The 14,808-nt window shown below is 43.9% G+C and overlaps 2 protein-coding genes across 7 annotated transcripts in view; one reads left to right on the top strand and one right to left on the bottom strand.

The window, feature by feature from the left end:
- SERINC3 (serine incorporator 3) overlaps nt 1-4,043 on the bottom strand; it is a 36,364-nt gene extending 32,321 nt beyond the window's left edge. For 3 of the 4 annotated variants that reach the window (XR_006200398.1, XM_042930891.1, XM_042930892.1), the window contains exon 1: nt 3,887-4,043. Coding sequence is in view for 3 of the 4 variants with exons in the window: in XM_042930891.1 (XP_042786825.1) it covers nt 3,887-3,925 (39 nt within the window). In the remaining variant the exon portion in view is untranslated. The remainder of the gene's footprint in view (nt 1-3,886) is intronic. The other variant, XM_042930890.1, reaches the window with a different exon arrangement.
- A 207-nt stretch (nt 4,044-4,250) lies between these two features.
- The window catches only part of PKIG (cAMP-dependent protein kinase inhibitor gamma), a 99,044-nt gene continuing 88,486 nt past the window's right edge, over nt 4,251-14,808 (top strand). The window contains exons 1-3 of one of the 3 annotated variants that reach the window (XM_042930884.1): nt 4,251-4,383; nt 4,852-4,885; nt 5,752-5,801. In XM_042930884.1, the coding sequence (XP_042786818.1) occupies nt 4,286-4,383; nt 4,852-4,885; nt 5,752-5,801 (182 nt within the window). In that variant the 5' untranslated portion in view covers nt 4,251-4,285. Of the gene's footprint in view, nt 4,384-4,851; nt 4,886-5,751; nt 5,802-5,870; nt 5,930-9,396; nt 9,482-14,808 lie in introns of those variants that run through there. The other 2 variants (XM_042930887.1, XM_042930886.1) reach the window with 2 other exon arrangements.

Here is a 14,808-nt window from a genome sequence, read left to right as displayed (position 1 = left end):
CAGCTCAGAGCCTGGAGCCTGTTTCAGATTCTGTGTCTCCCTCTCTCTCTCTCTGACCCTCCCCCGTTCATGCTCTGACTCTGTCTCAAAAGTAAATAAACGTTAAAAAAAAAAAAAAATTGTAGAGGATGCTGGTCTCACAGTATGGTCCCAGTCCTTACTTTTTATAGATGGTACCTTGCGTGGCCTTTATCATGGTTTTGTGTGATCCAGAGCAAGACGTTAAGCTTCTTAAAAGCCCAGTTTTCTCATCTGTAAAAATGGGCATTAACACCACCTACCCAAACAGTTACTGTGTGAAGAATGAGCTAGTATCAGGAATATCCAGCAAGTAGCATAATGCCTGACACAGCAGGGGCTCAATATTATCACGGTAGCCATTAACATTTGTTACCACAACAACCATGGGAAATTGATCACCCATATTCAGTATCCAATTCTTAACTATAATCTGGGCCAAAAGACCCAGAGGTCTGTAGCTAGCCAGCGACTGGAACAGAGGTTTTACAGTCAACAACGACACTAATCGCTTCAGGTTTATTTTGTCTGCATCCACACACTCCTGACTCTCTGTAGTTATTTATTTTCTGGCCCATAAAATAATCTCATAATAACTGCCTACTGTTTGTTATGGGTTGAACTGTGTCAAATTAGTATGTCGAAGTCCTGATCCCCAGTACTGGAGAATGTGACCTAATTTGGAAACAGAGTCACTGCAGATGTAATTAGCTAAAATGATGTTATGCTGGAGAAGAGTGGGCACCTAATTAAACATGATTAGTGTCATAAAAAGGAGAATTTGAGCGCAGACATGCAGCATGGGAAGAATACCAACTGAAGACGAAGGCAGAGATCTACAAGCCAAGGAATAACAAAGACTGATACAAACCACCCGGAGCTGGGAAAAAGGCATGGAATAGATTCTCTCTCATCACCCTCAGAAGGAGCCAACCCTGTCGACACCTTAATCTCAGACTTCTAGCCTCCAGGAACAGAGAGACAATAAATTTCTGTTGCTTAAGCCGCCTAGTTTGTGGTATTTTGTTATCGAGCCCTAGCAAACTAACATACCTACTTACTTGTTTATAAGTATCAGGAGACTTTAAGTACCTTTAGGAGGGACTACCTACTGTTTATGTCTCCTGTATCTTTACACAGTAGGTACTCAATCTGTGGAACAAAGCTGTCCTACTGTTATTATCATTTCCCTATCTCAGTATATGACAACTCTATTCTTCCTGGTACTCAGGCCAAAAACCGTGGAGTCATCCTTGATGCCTTCTTTTTTTTCCAAAACCATCACCCAATCTGTGAGCACAACAGCTTTATCCTCAGAATATATATCCAGAATCTTTTTTTTTTTTAGTTTTTATTTATTTATTTTGAGAGAGAGAGAGAGAGAGAGAGAGAGAGAGAGAGAGAGAATATCCCAAGCAGGCTCTGCACTGTCAGCACAGAGCCCAACGCAGGGCTGAAACTCATGAACCGGAACTCATGAACCGTGAGATCATGACCTGAGCTGAATTGAGGGTCAGACGCTTAACCGATGGAGCCACCCAGGTGCCCCTATATCCAGAATCTGATCACTTCTTAGCATCCTTAACTATCATGTTGGTCTGAGCCACTACTATCATCACTCACCTGGATTAATTGCAATGGCTCCTGTCTCACTGCTGAAGCGACCCATTCAGAAGCCAGAGTTGGTATAGGTTATTTTAAGAAGAAGACATTTGAGATTCAACAGACACGGGAAAAAGCCTTCTTGGAGCTTTCTTCATCTAACTAAAAGCAGCAACTTCTGGGATATGCAGCTGCCATAAACTCTCTCTCCAAGAGTTTTATGGCCATGAAGAAGACAAAAGACCTCTGCACCTACACAAACAAGTATTATCACAAACTTCCTTATCTCCTGTTTGTTCTAAAAACCAACCTGTCTTCTCTAAAGAAACCTATCCTATGAAAGCCCTTTTCTTCTCCCCTATTAAGTTAGGTATATAATAAGCCATATTTTCTAACTACCCTTTTGGGTTATTAATCACTGAATGATGAAAAACATCCTGTGTATATGTGTGTTGCATGTGTACATAGCTCTTTTTTCTTGTACTAATCTGTCTTTTGTCAGTTTAATTCACAGACCCCCAACCACTAACCTCACAGAGGATGCAAAGAACGTTTTTTCTCCTTTACATTGCTCTCCTCTTTCTTTTCTACCATCTGTTCTCCACACAACCACCTTGTTAAAACACAGATCAGATGCCATCATTCCTCTTTTCTATAATGGATCCCTCTGTCACTTTAAGAGTAAAAGCCAAAGTCCTTAAATTATCCTACAAGACCAAACAATGGGTTATCTACAGTATTTAGCTGGCTCCCTGCTACCTTTCTGACTTTATTTCCTATTATTCTTCCCTTCCCTCATTCCATTCTCTGGTACACTGCACTTGTTATTCCTGTTGAACAAAAGGGATTAATAAAATATAAAAGCAATTTATAGAGAGAAATGCTTTGATGGCATCAATTCAAATCTTTACAACAAAGCCAAAATGTGTTGCACGTTGTTAGGATTAAAAAAAAAAAAAGACATCTTTGTTTCAAATTACAAATCACTCCTTAATTAATTACCTTCTTAACTATATTTCTTCCTAAATCTATTTTGCAAATAGCCTGACCCACTAGTGGATCATAAAATTCAACCAGGATTTGTTTTAATGTGAAAGAAAAATTGTACAGCAGATGGTAAAGGTAAAATTTATTTCATGAAACTTGGGTCTAATTGGGCATATTAAATCGACTACATAAAATTTATTTCTTATTTTGGGTCAAGGTCAAAAAATTGGAAGACCGCTGCTCTCAAGGAACCTGCAAATGACTAAACACCCTTCCGATTTAAGGTCAACAGCCTTAAAGAATGGAAGAGCGCCAGGTTGGCTCAGTCAGAGGAGCATGTGACTCTTGATTTCAGGGTTGTGCGAGGGAGCCCTACTAGGTGTAAAGATTACTTAAAATCTTAAAAAAAAATGGAATATACACTTTGTCCCTAAGAAATGGTAGTATAATGAGTTGAGATTGAGTCCTTGATCAACAAAATCAGCTGGGAAGTTATGAAACAAAAAAATGATTTTAAAGAATCATGATCCTCAGGGTCAAGTATATGAGGAAACTCACCATATTCTTGTCCCTAGATCCTAAAATTTCCTTTTTAAAATAGGCCGTTTACAACCTACAAAGTGATTCAACCCAATTTATTCACTTTATCCTCACAGCAGCTCTCGAGGTGAGGAACGCTGGAGTGATTATCCTCATGTTACAGGAAGCCAGAGATAAATGCCTCGGACAAGGTCTCAAAATGCTCACGCCATGGCTTCCAATTTTGAATAATAATCCACCAGGCTTTCTTTCCTTTGCACCAGAACTGCATACAGGCCTTGGTTAAAATCCCAGCTCTGCCACATACTCTGTAGCATTGGCAAATCCATGCTATGGGATAAATATATCGTTTAAGCCACCCAAAATTAAACGACGCCACCTTATGAAGGTACTTCGAAAAGAAGCAGAGCGCCCTCGCCCCGGAACTGTCATTCCGCGGTTCGGGTCCCAGCTCCAGAGGAACCCAGAGGCCTGAAGGCTCAGGGGGCGGGGCAATCGAAATTGTAAACAATGACGGCCTGGCCTCCTACGTTCCCCCTACAAACCCGGAAGGCGAGCCGCGTGATCCCAATCTCCAGGGGCAATCACGGATTTTGATTTGGGCCCCCGGATACTCTCTGCAGCCCAGGGCCTGTGCCCCTCCACCGCCGGCCAAGGACCGACAGAGTCTGGGCCTGGGACTCCCTGTTGCCCTCCCCCAAACTACACGTCCAACGGAGAGATCAGACCCTGGACTCACCCAGCTGGCGAGGGAGAAGACGCCCAGCACAGCCCCCATGGTGACGCCTGGTGATGGAAGCGGCCGGTCGGTAGGCTTCTAGCGCGGTGGTAACTGCCAGTCGAGGCGTCTCCCCAGAAACGCGACGTTTTCTCAGGCCGGAAACGCGCGAGTTGCGTCATTGCGCGACCCCGCCCACCGCCCTCAGGCGCTGCTGCCCGAGAGAGCCTCTGTCATTGGTAGAGGGAGAAGGCGGAGCTAAATCGACCTGGCCGTATACGGGAGGCGGGGCTAAACCAAGCCAGAGGGGAGGGAGGAGGCGGGGCTAACCCGGCCGGCGGTGAGGGAGGAGGCGGGGCTAAACCGGCCTGGAGCTGAGGGAGAAGGCGGGGTTAAGGCCGCCTGACGCTGAGGTGGGAGATGGGGCGAAAGCGGCCCAGAGCTGCGGGAGGTGTGAAGGCTTTATTCCTTCACCTCACTTGTATTCACTGGGAGCCCGTTATGTGTCGAGATCTGAGGTACAAAAACACACAGGAATTTATGGCCTACTTAATTAAGAGCCTGACACCGAACATAAATGCACCGTGACACACGGTGATGAGTACTCTGAAGAAGTAGTATGAGGGAATGTCCTTTCAATAAAAGCTTATTTATTAACGCTTACTATGTGAGGGGAGAATAATGTGGTTGGGGGTGTGTTTTAATGTGTTAAAATTACACACACTGGAAGGGTGTTCTGAGGAATTTGTATTTAATCTAAGAACCGAAAGATGAGTCCAAGCTAATCGGGGAAAGATGAGCGTTGTTTCTTAAAATGCGGAACCTATAACCACTTGGGGTAAATGGGAGGGTCTTGGGTGCATGAACACATTAGGTAACGCCGAAAAAGGCAGAGTGAGCAAGTCCGGTTTCAAACCAAAGAGAAAGTTCGTTCGCCGCTAGTACCTAACAGGTTTCTAACATTCGCTTGCCTCCATTTTTGACAGAGCGAAGGCTTCGTTTTCCAGGTCTCTCCAAAAGGTAAGCCCATCTCCAGGTAAGGAACGTTGTTTTGTTTTAGGATCAGTGTGTGTGCTTGCAGAAATCCGTTCATTTGTAGCAAGCAGTGTTCCCGAACCCCAGGTTCGGCTGCCCGTGGCTCCAAAGGCCAATACTCAAGAGGTGAGTTTTGCTTGGAAAGGAATATGAATTTTATTCGGGAGGCTGGCCACCTGGGGAGAAGGCAGACTCTTCTCCAAATGCCGACTCCGCCGAGGTTTCTGCCTGGCCCAGGGATTTTTCAAGGGATTCAGGGCAGGTCATCGGTACAGGGAATGCAGTGGTCCCAACATTTCTCGATTATGTGCAGACTTGCTCGTGCCAGCTTGAGACGTTATCGCTGCTCTGGGAGACTGTGCAAGGGGGTCTGGTTCCTTAGTGCCTGGGGATTGCTGCAAGGGGGTCTGGTTTGTGTTTCGTGACTTGCAGAAGTGCTGTCCTTTCTAGAAAGAGTGCATGATCTCTATACCAAAAAAGGTGAATCAGCCAATCAGTGGGACTGAGGGTGTTTGCTGAAGTTTAGATTACTAGGTTGGCCACACAGGCCGAGGCCGCTTCAGCAACGCGGGTTGTCCATTTAAGAAGCGATGTAAATTTTGCTGGGTAAATTTAAATTAAAACTGGGAGTCTATTTTAAGAAAAAAAAAATTGGGAACTGTTTCACTTATATATGTAACAGTGCAGGTGGTATACAGATATGGCAACAACGATGAGAGGAGAGTGTCATACAAATGACTAAGTAGGGGAACATTTACCTGGGAATATAAGAACCTGTAGACTTTGGCATCCTAAAATATTTAGATTGGAAGAAGCCTTAGAAATATCTGAATCTGTTTTTTTTTTTACAGAAATGGAAAAAGGCTCAAAGTGAAATGGTTTACCCAAGGCCACAGAAAAGGTTGATGGCAGAGGAAGGAGAATTACTTAAGCTTTCCTAATTCCTACCTGAGCTCTTCACCTGACCCCCACCCTTACCACTCAATACCTGCCCAAGTGGAGTTGCCTCATGGTCACTGAACCTCTCAGGTAACCCTTAAATCCTTACTTCTTCCTGTTCGGGTACTGCTGGACTGGCCTAAAGAAAGCAAAGACTGTAATGAAGTCCGTGATCAGATCCCCTCAGGGACACACCTATACTCAAAAAAATACCAGATTTATTTAGCGTGTACAGCAAAGGAGAATTCACATCAGAGAAAACATGAGGTATCTCTCTAAGAGGGAATTGGGAAGAGCTTATTGTAGGATTTGGGTTTGTGCCGCGTATCTGTAAGGAGGGTTTAAGCAAGTAGGGAACAGTTTTGAATTGGATAAAGTTGAGAAGCAGGGGCCATTGGATGGTTACGTATCTCATTGGTTTACCCAGGAGGTGGGAGGATTAGAGCAGAGCCAGAGTTATGATTGAGAAGGAAGCAGGACCCACTCGTGGTATTAGAGGAGAATATTGTCATATTTGTGATTCCACAGCAGCCTTGTCTGCTATTTGTTTACATTCTGTGAGCGCTGCTGTGTACATTCAGCGAGGAACACCGGGTCTACCTGGCAGCTGAAGACTTTTCATTTTCTCATCTGCCCAACTGTGGGATCTTGCCAGTCTCTCAGTGTTTCTGACCCTAGTGATTAAGTGTACCTCATCTAGGTGGCAAACATGGGGAAAGCCGATCATCTGCTCCAATTTCCCACGTCATGCAGGAACCCCTCGCATTTCCTCTAGGTTGGGGAGCTCACTGCTGCCCTAAGGCAGCCCCTCCTGTCTTTACATGTTGATTGTCAGAACTAGGTTGTTTCTTCCCTTGTAAGGGAGGAAGTTTTTCCTCTACCCTCTGGATTCACTGATTGGGCAGGGGAGGCCTGGAGGTTTGTATACCATTCTGACAAAGGATGATACATTTTAAATTTGTAGAGAAGTTCTAAGACAATGAAAAGCAGTTTAGGCTATTAGGGAGGTAAAGCGGGAGAAATTAGTGGAAGGATTGTTTTAGTAAGGTTTATTATGTAGATCCCTCTCTTGATAAAAGTCCAGAGTTATCTCCTGTTTAACTTCTGCTCTTCCTGATGGAGAGGGTGGGGGTAACATCTTCACAAAGGGAAATTCATAAGGATGAGGGCAGAGAGCTTTTCTGTGTCTACTTCTCAGTTGTTTTCGGCTTGAAATAATTCTTATTTCAAAGTGGCATGTTCTGGGGTGGCATATTCTAGTCCCACACATTCTTATATATTGTTCAAAAAGATACTACGGGTACTTGGTTTTTAAAAATACTGCATAAAAGTACAGTGAAAATGTATTACCTTACCCCCTCATCTCCCAGATCTCTTTCCAGAGTTTATAGATGCATATGCCATCATTATATGTATTATCTATCATTCCCTTTTTACACATGGTAGCATTCCAACCACATAGTGGTGCATATTGCTTTTTTCACTTAACTTATTCATTTATTCAGTAAATATTTACCATGCTCTTACTATGTGCCAGGCAGTTCCCAGTGATGAGAAAACAGCAGGGAACAAAACAAAATGCCTGCCTTTTAAAGAGCTTATGCTGTAGTAAAAAGAGACAAGTAATAAACAAATATAGGGGTGCCTGGGTGGCTCAGTTGGTTAAGTGTCTGACATCGGCTCAGGTCATGACCTCAGGGTTCGTGGGTTCGAGCCCCGCAAGGGGCTCTGTGCTGATGGCTCAGAGCCTGGAACCTGCTTTGGATTCAGTGTCTCCCTCTCTCTCTGCCCCTCCCCTGCCTGTGCTCTGTCTCACTCTCTCTCAAAAATAAATAAATGTAAAAATATGTATGTATTTTTAAATAAACAAATAGAAAATGTCAGATACTGACAAGAGCTGGGAAGAAAAATAATAAAACAGGCAAGGAGAACACAAGAGTTGGTGGGGGTCTGCTATTTTAAATAGTCAGGGCAGGTGTTTTTGAAGACCTGACATTTGAACAGAGATACTAAAGAAATGAGGAAGCAAACCGCAGAGGAAGAGTGGTCCCGACATGGAACAGCAAGAGGAAAGGCCGTGAAACAGAAGCATGTGTTAAGTAACAAAATTCAACCCAGTAAATTTGAAGATGTAGTTGGTTTTTTTAAGTGATTCATCAATTGAGTGTTACTCCTCTAGCAAGTAGAGAGGCACTCCTTGAAGTTCTACAAAATGGAAGCTTTTACAGAAGGAGAGTGGGGGCAAAAAAGTTATTAGAAGAAAAGGATTGTTGTAGACAAGGCCACTTTCTAGGGGAAAAGCAAGTTGTCTTATGCAGATTACCTCATCCTTCTTTGGGGTGTGGAGAGGGACCAGGTGGCAGACTCTTTGGTGAGGATTAAAAAATTCCTGGCTGACTGGCTAAGACTACATGCCTGGGGGAGGTTGAAACTGCAATTAGACTACATATTGGGCACACGTTTGGGAATTCTGTCTAAGCGACACCCTTTTGGGCCTCTGCGTGTGTGTGTGTGTGTGTGTGTGTGTGTGTTTAAAAACATGATTTACTTAAAAACAAGGCCAATGTGGCTGGAGCATGAACAAGAGGGGAAATGGTGAGAGATGAAGCTGAACATGGTGAACAATTCCGGATTTTATTCCAAATATGATGGGAAGGTTGTTGAAAGGTTTTGAACAGGGGAAGGACATGATCATGTTTACATTTTAAAAAGGACATTTTGGCTTCAGTGTGGAGAATAGACTGGGGCAAGGTTGGTAAGTTGGAAGTAATAGTAGATACAAAGACAGGACTAGGTTGGAGACCATTGGTGTAAGCAGAGCTTGAAGACAGGTCTTTATCTAGACTTTATTTACGTCCTTATTTCGGTCTCTCTTAATTCTTGCTGTAGAAATTCATTTTATGGGTGCATCTGATGGACATTTAGACTGGTCTCAACCAGTTTGCTTTTACAAACAGTGGAGCAATGAATATCCGTTGTGCCCATGTTTCAGTATATTTGCAGGGTTATTTCAAGAAATATAATTGCTGATCAGAAGCTAAATTTGCCATATTAAAATGCAATCTGATGATCTAATTCTCACCTTGAGCCCAAAGAAACAAGTTTATTCATTCTTTGCCACACCACCCCTTCTGAGATTAAAGGGAAACGCATCTGCCACTCCTCCCACATCAGTTTTCTCGTCTTTAAATATTCCCAGTCTAGCAAGCTTCCGCCTATGGCCCCGTTCTCTCCTCCAACTGTCCCCGTATCTGGTTACAGAGAGATAAACCGAGGCAAAGGCGGGATCCGAGGTACAAGTCCCCACCCCTCCCCCGCCTTACTGTTTCTCTTTCCCTCAGCATTTCTTTCCTTTCCCTTTCTCCTGGGGCCTAGTTTCAGGCTGCCAAACCCCACCCTGGTCCCTCACGGCTCAGGACCCCAACTCCCACTCCCTTTCCCTCCTCTGGCGGCTCTGGGGCCGCGGAAGGGGACGCGAACCGTCCCGGTCCCTTCCGAGCCGCCGTAGCGCCCGCCGCGGGAGTTCGGCAGCTCCGGTCGCCAAGGCAACGCGCTCCGCTGCGCGCTGCGGGCGCCAAGCAGCCCGGCGGAGGCGCAGCGGGCCGGCGGCGGCCCCGGCTCAGCGAGGCGGCGGGACTGCAGGTGAGCAGGGCCGGGCGGGCAGTCGCGACCCAAACACGCCGCTTCGGCGTCGACTCGTCGCAGCAGACCTGGGGCTGGAGCGCGGGGGACCCCCGGGAAGGAGGCTGGGGCCAGACCTTAATCCCCTGCGCCGCGCCGGGGCGGCGCCCCCTCCTGCCCTGCAACCCCACTTGGCGCTGGCTTGGAGTGCGCTTTTGGCTGTTTACTGTATTTTGGGCCCATTGCTCCTCCTGACCTGCAAGTTTCTTAGAAAAAGAAAGCCCCTCTTATTTGGGTGTTGGGGAATAACTCAAAACTGCGGAAAATGTGTGTCAGTGCGACTCTCCTGGGGCCAGAGAGGATTGACTTCATTGTACATCAGTTTTCCCATCTGCAAAATGGGCATAATAATAGCTGTCTTATAAGGCAAACTAAATTTATATTTAAAACCCTTGCAGGTAAGTTCTCAATATCTTGGAGCTTTTATCAGTGCTACTACTACAAGGAAGTCCATCACTGAGCATGTATTGTGTGCCGGGGCCTGGGCTGATCGCCACGCCACGGGTGGAGTGAATGAGACGTCTTGTCCTCAGGGAACTCCACGGTTTTACCGTATAAACAGGAATGCATTGTGATTCAAGCTATGGTTTTGGACATACAGGGGACCGTGAATGCCTAGAGAAGGCAGTTAACTTAAGATTTCAGGAAATGAGGCTAGGGAAGGTGGTCAAAGAAGATGACTTCCAAAATGAGACATGAAGGCTGCCTTTGTATTGGCCAGATGAGCATTGTGAAGTGCACAATGTTCTAGGCAGAGAGAGCTGCATGTGCAAAGCCCCAGAGCTAGAGTGCAGCCTTTTTGGGCATCTGCAAGGATTTCATAGGCTGGCTAGAGACAGATTCCAAGAAGTGGAAGTGGTCTGGCTAGATGATGTTTGAGAGAAAAGCAGGTGCTGCTTCAGACTTTCCTTGTATCTCCTTTGTAACTTCTGAAGAATTTGGATTTTAGCTTGGGGGCATTGGGGAGCCATCAAAGGATTTTAAGCATGCAGTAAGTGTGTGTTGTATGTTGCATGTGTTTGATCAGAGGTATGGTTTCAGAAAGATGGGGGGGGGAGTTGTGCTCCTTCTCGGTCTTCATTCCTCTTATCTGTTTTTCACATTGCAGCCATTCATTTATGGCAATTCAAAGAATATTTATCAAGCGTCTGTTATGCACCAGGCATTGTGGGGGCAGTAAGGACTCAGATTCCTGCCCTCACAGCATGCATTCCAAACATGTTCCAAGGTACACTTATGGGGTATAGTACATGAATCCAGTACAACTGGAAACTTAACATTGGAAGAGAACCATCAAGAGAGATTTGAAAAAAAGAAAGAAAGGCCTAGATCATTTGAGGCCACTGTGTTGTACACTCTTGGAAGAAGTGTTCATTTAGACTATACTAGGAAGGAATGGCCAGAGAAGTCGAAGGAAAACAGGAGAATGCAGTCATGAAAGCCAAAGGAAGAGGTTAATTTTGCAGAATCCTGCTTAGGTTTCAAGTAAGATAAGTTAAACATTAAAATGTGTCCTTCGGATGAATAAATATAGAGGTCACTGGGGACCTAATTGAGCAGATTTGGTGAAATGATGGGGGTGGAATCTAGAATATCGGCAGCTTCCAAAGGTTCAATGTAATATATCAGTGGGATGAGGAGAGAGTGGGATGTGAGAAAATAAAGACAAAGTGTAGGCAGCTCACAGAGTTTGGCTGTGAAGGGAGAGAGGGGAGAGAGAGAAGGCTGGAGAGCGATTGGGGAATAAGGTGAAGTTTTAAGCATGAGAGAGACGTGAGCAGATTTAAATGCTGATGGCAAAGAGCCAAGTACTGAGGAGAGAGGCTGAGAAAATACAGGAGATGAAAGGGGAAACGGATGGCACTACTTTCCCAAAAAGGTAAGAGTGGATAACATCCACAGCACAGATCTTTACGAGGAGTCTGACAGCTTCTACTTTTTTGAAGAAGTGAAAAGCAAGGCAGTTGCTGACAAGGAGTATGTCAGTGTAATTCAACAACAACAAAAAATAAAAGGCATAGTGTGGAGTGAGTTATATTTTCATTATTGTCCTGTATTAGACATTTATTGAACTAGTAAGTGTTGAGCACTTTTCATGCACTAGCCTCAATTAATGATGTAATCTTGAGAACAATCCTGTGAGATAGCCTTTATTATGATTCCCAGTCTGTGGATGAGGAAATTGAGGTAAAATGCTTCCCCAAGGTCATACAGGATTTGAATCCAGGTCTGCCTGAGGCCAGAGCTTTTACTCTTTTTTTTGTTTTGTTTTTTTTTTTTTGAAAGAGAGCCAAGGGAGCAGGGGAGAGGGAGAAAGAATCTCAAGCAGGCTCCACACTCAGCACAGAATCCTACACAGGGCTGGATCCTACCACCCTAGGATCATGATCGGAGCCAAAATCAAGAGTCAGATGCTCAACGGGACTGAGCCACCTAGAGCTTTTGCTCTTAGTCACTATGCAGACAGTATGACTGTCTACCTACGTATGATACGATGACCTGCTGAGAAGATTCAAGAGAATTAAGTAAAAATAATTAGGTATAATAAGGTTAAGTGAACAAGCAGGTATAACAGACAAAAAGCAATAGCTTTATGCAAGCAGTAATAGTCAGAAAATGAAATTGTAGGAGAGATGAAAGTAACAACGTGAAAAATAATATACCTAGGAACAAACTAGCCTCATAGAACAAGAGTGGCTAGAGGGGAGGAGGCTAGGTACAGGATGGATGTTTGGATAAGAAGGAGGTATTTTTCCTTTGGAAAATACTGATACTGATACCAGAAACCGGGCATGTAAAAAACAAAGCAGATGCCTATTGTAAGACATATTGAGAAAATATGCAAGATGTTGACTGTGATGTTTTTATAATGTTGAAAACAGACTGGTTAAATTATGATGCAGTCCTGTGATATGTACTATTAGCCATTAGAAAAGAATGAGGTGAGGGGCGCCTGGGTAGCTCAGTTCACTGAGCATCCAACTTTGGCTTAGGTCGTGGTCTTGAGGTTTGTGAGTTCCAGCCCAGCTTAGGGCTCGCTGCTGTCAGCATGGAGCCCACTTCAGACCCTCTGTCCCCTTCTCTCTCTCTCCCTCCCTTGTGCATGCTCTTTCAAAAATGAACAAATATTAAAAAAAAAAAAAAAAAAGAATGAGGTGGGAGCTATATATATAAGAAAGATGTTTGCATCATATGGTTAGGTGTGAAAAGTGCATTACAGTACAGTGTGTTCCTATTTTTGCTTTTTTAAGTGTATACATACAAATCTATAGGAAAAATGTCTAGAAAGAGTAGTTCTTTAAAAAAAATTTTTTTATTTTAATTATGGCAAAATACCCATAACATAAAATTTACCATCTTAAATATTTTAAGCATATAGCTCAGAGTGCTAAGGATATGCACATTGTTATGCAACAAATCTCCAGAATTCTTTCATCTTGTAAAACTGAGACTCTTTATCTATTGAACAATTTCCCCTTTTCCCACTTTCCCCCTTCCCTCAGCGCCCCCCCCCCCCAACAACCACCCTTCTCCTTCCTGTATCTATGAATTTGACTGCTCTAGATACTTGATATAAATGGAATTGTACAATATTTGTCTTTTTGTGACTGACTTATTTCGGTTAGCATAATGTCCTCAAAGCTCATCCACGTTGTAGCCTGTGTCAGATTTCCTTCCTTTTTAAGGCTGAATAATATATATTTTTAAAAGTTTATTATTTTATGAGAGAGAGAGAGCACGTGCATGGATGGCGGGGTAGGGAGGTGCTGAGAGAGAGGGAGAGAGCAGGCCTCACATTGTCAGTGCAGAGCCCAATGTGGGGCTGGGGCTTGAGCCCACGGGTGAGATCATGACCTGAGCCGAAATCAAGAGTAAGACACTTAATCTACTGAGCCACCCAGGTGCCCCTGAATAATATTTTATTGTATGTATACATACACGTTGTGTGTACATAGTATGTATAAATATTATGTTTATCCATTCCACACATGGGCACTTGGGTTGCTTCCACCTTCTGGCTATTGTCAGTAATGGTGCTATGAATATGAGTGTAATAGAGAGGTTTTTTATGTCCATGTCAGGAGATCATGGGGAGACTTTTGTTCCTTATTGCCTTATTTATTTATTTTTTTATGAGCATGACTTGTTTTATAATCAGAAAAAGCAATAAGGATATGTCCTATTTGGGGAGATGGGGGAGTAAAGGTTAAAAAAAGGCCTGATCTCGGGCAGTGGCAGCAGGAATGGAATGGAGAGGGCAGATTTGAGAGACACCTCAGGAGAATTAACCGGACTTGACCACTAAAAGGTAAGGGAGAGGAGAGTGGAAGACTCGCCCCACCAGTGATGACAAGGGACATCAGTCCTAGAGGGGCTTAGACTAGGGGAAAAGGGAGGATGTAAGGCTGGACAGCCACCTGAACCTTTGTTCAGGAATTTGGACTTTTTCCTGAAAGCAGAGGGAAGCCATTGAAAGGAAGGGAAATGACTTAATCAGAATTGTGTTATAGAATGATCACCCTGATTCCCTTCAACCCATTCTGCAAGCTGAAGCAAGATGGGGCCAAGTTTCCCTTTGTGTTACTTAGGCTTGAACCTCTGCTAATTTCCTTTTATTTGACATGAAGTATTAGTGCTGAAAGATACATATCTGCTCTTGAAAAGCACCTGGAATATTTCAAACAAAGTGCTATTTAGATTACATTGATTTCTAATTGTATTCAGTTTTATCTCAACACCACAGTCTCCTGTAAATTTACTTTCTACCTTTAGTAGGGGAAGTATGAATAATTGAGGAAGTAAACAAGATATAGAAACAACTCAAGTTGGAGAACTTCAGTTTATTGTTAATAAATTTTGACACTTTCCTTTTGGGAGAAAAGGGCCAATGTACAGTAAACACTGTCATATTAAGGAGATATTACAAAACAAAAATTTGGGGAAGTTCTAAGAGACTCAGCCCATTACCTGTTTCTTTTCTTTTCTTTTTTTTTTTTTAACGTTTATTCATTTTTGAGAGAGAGAGAGAGATGGAGTGTCCCTGGGGGAGGGGCGGAGAGAGAGGGAGACACAGAATCCGAAGCAGGCTCCAGGCTCTGAGCTGTCAGCACAGAACCTGACGCAGGGCTCGGACTCACTAATTGTAAGACCATGACCTGCGCTGAAGTCCGATGCCCAACCGACTGAGCCACCCAGGCGCCCCTACCTGTTTCTAACCCAACAAAACTACAATCTCTGTCTGCTTCCATACCATCGCAGAGAGAGAGAACTAACTATTATGATAACAT

The sequence above is a fragment of the Panthera leo genome, chromosome A3 (genome assembly GCF_018350215.1).
Source record: "Panthera leo isolate Ple1 chromosome A3, P.leo_Ple1_pat1.1, whole genome shotgun sequence".
Lineage (NCBI taxonomy): Eukaryota > Metazoa > Chordata > Mammalia > Carnivora > Felidae > Panthera > Panthera leo.
This window is presented reverse-complemented; position numbering and strand designations above follow the sequence as displayed.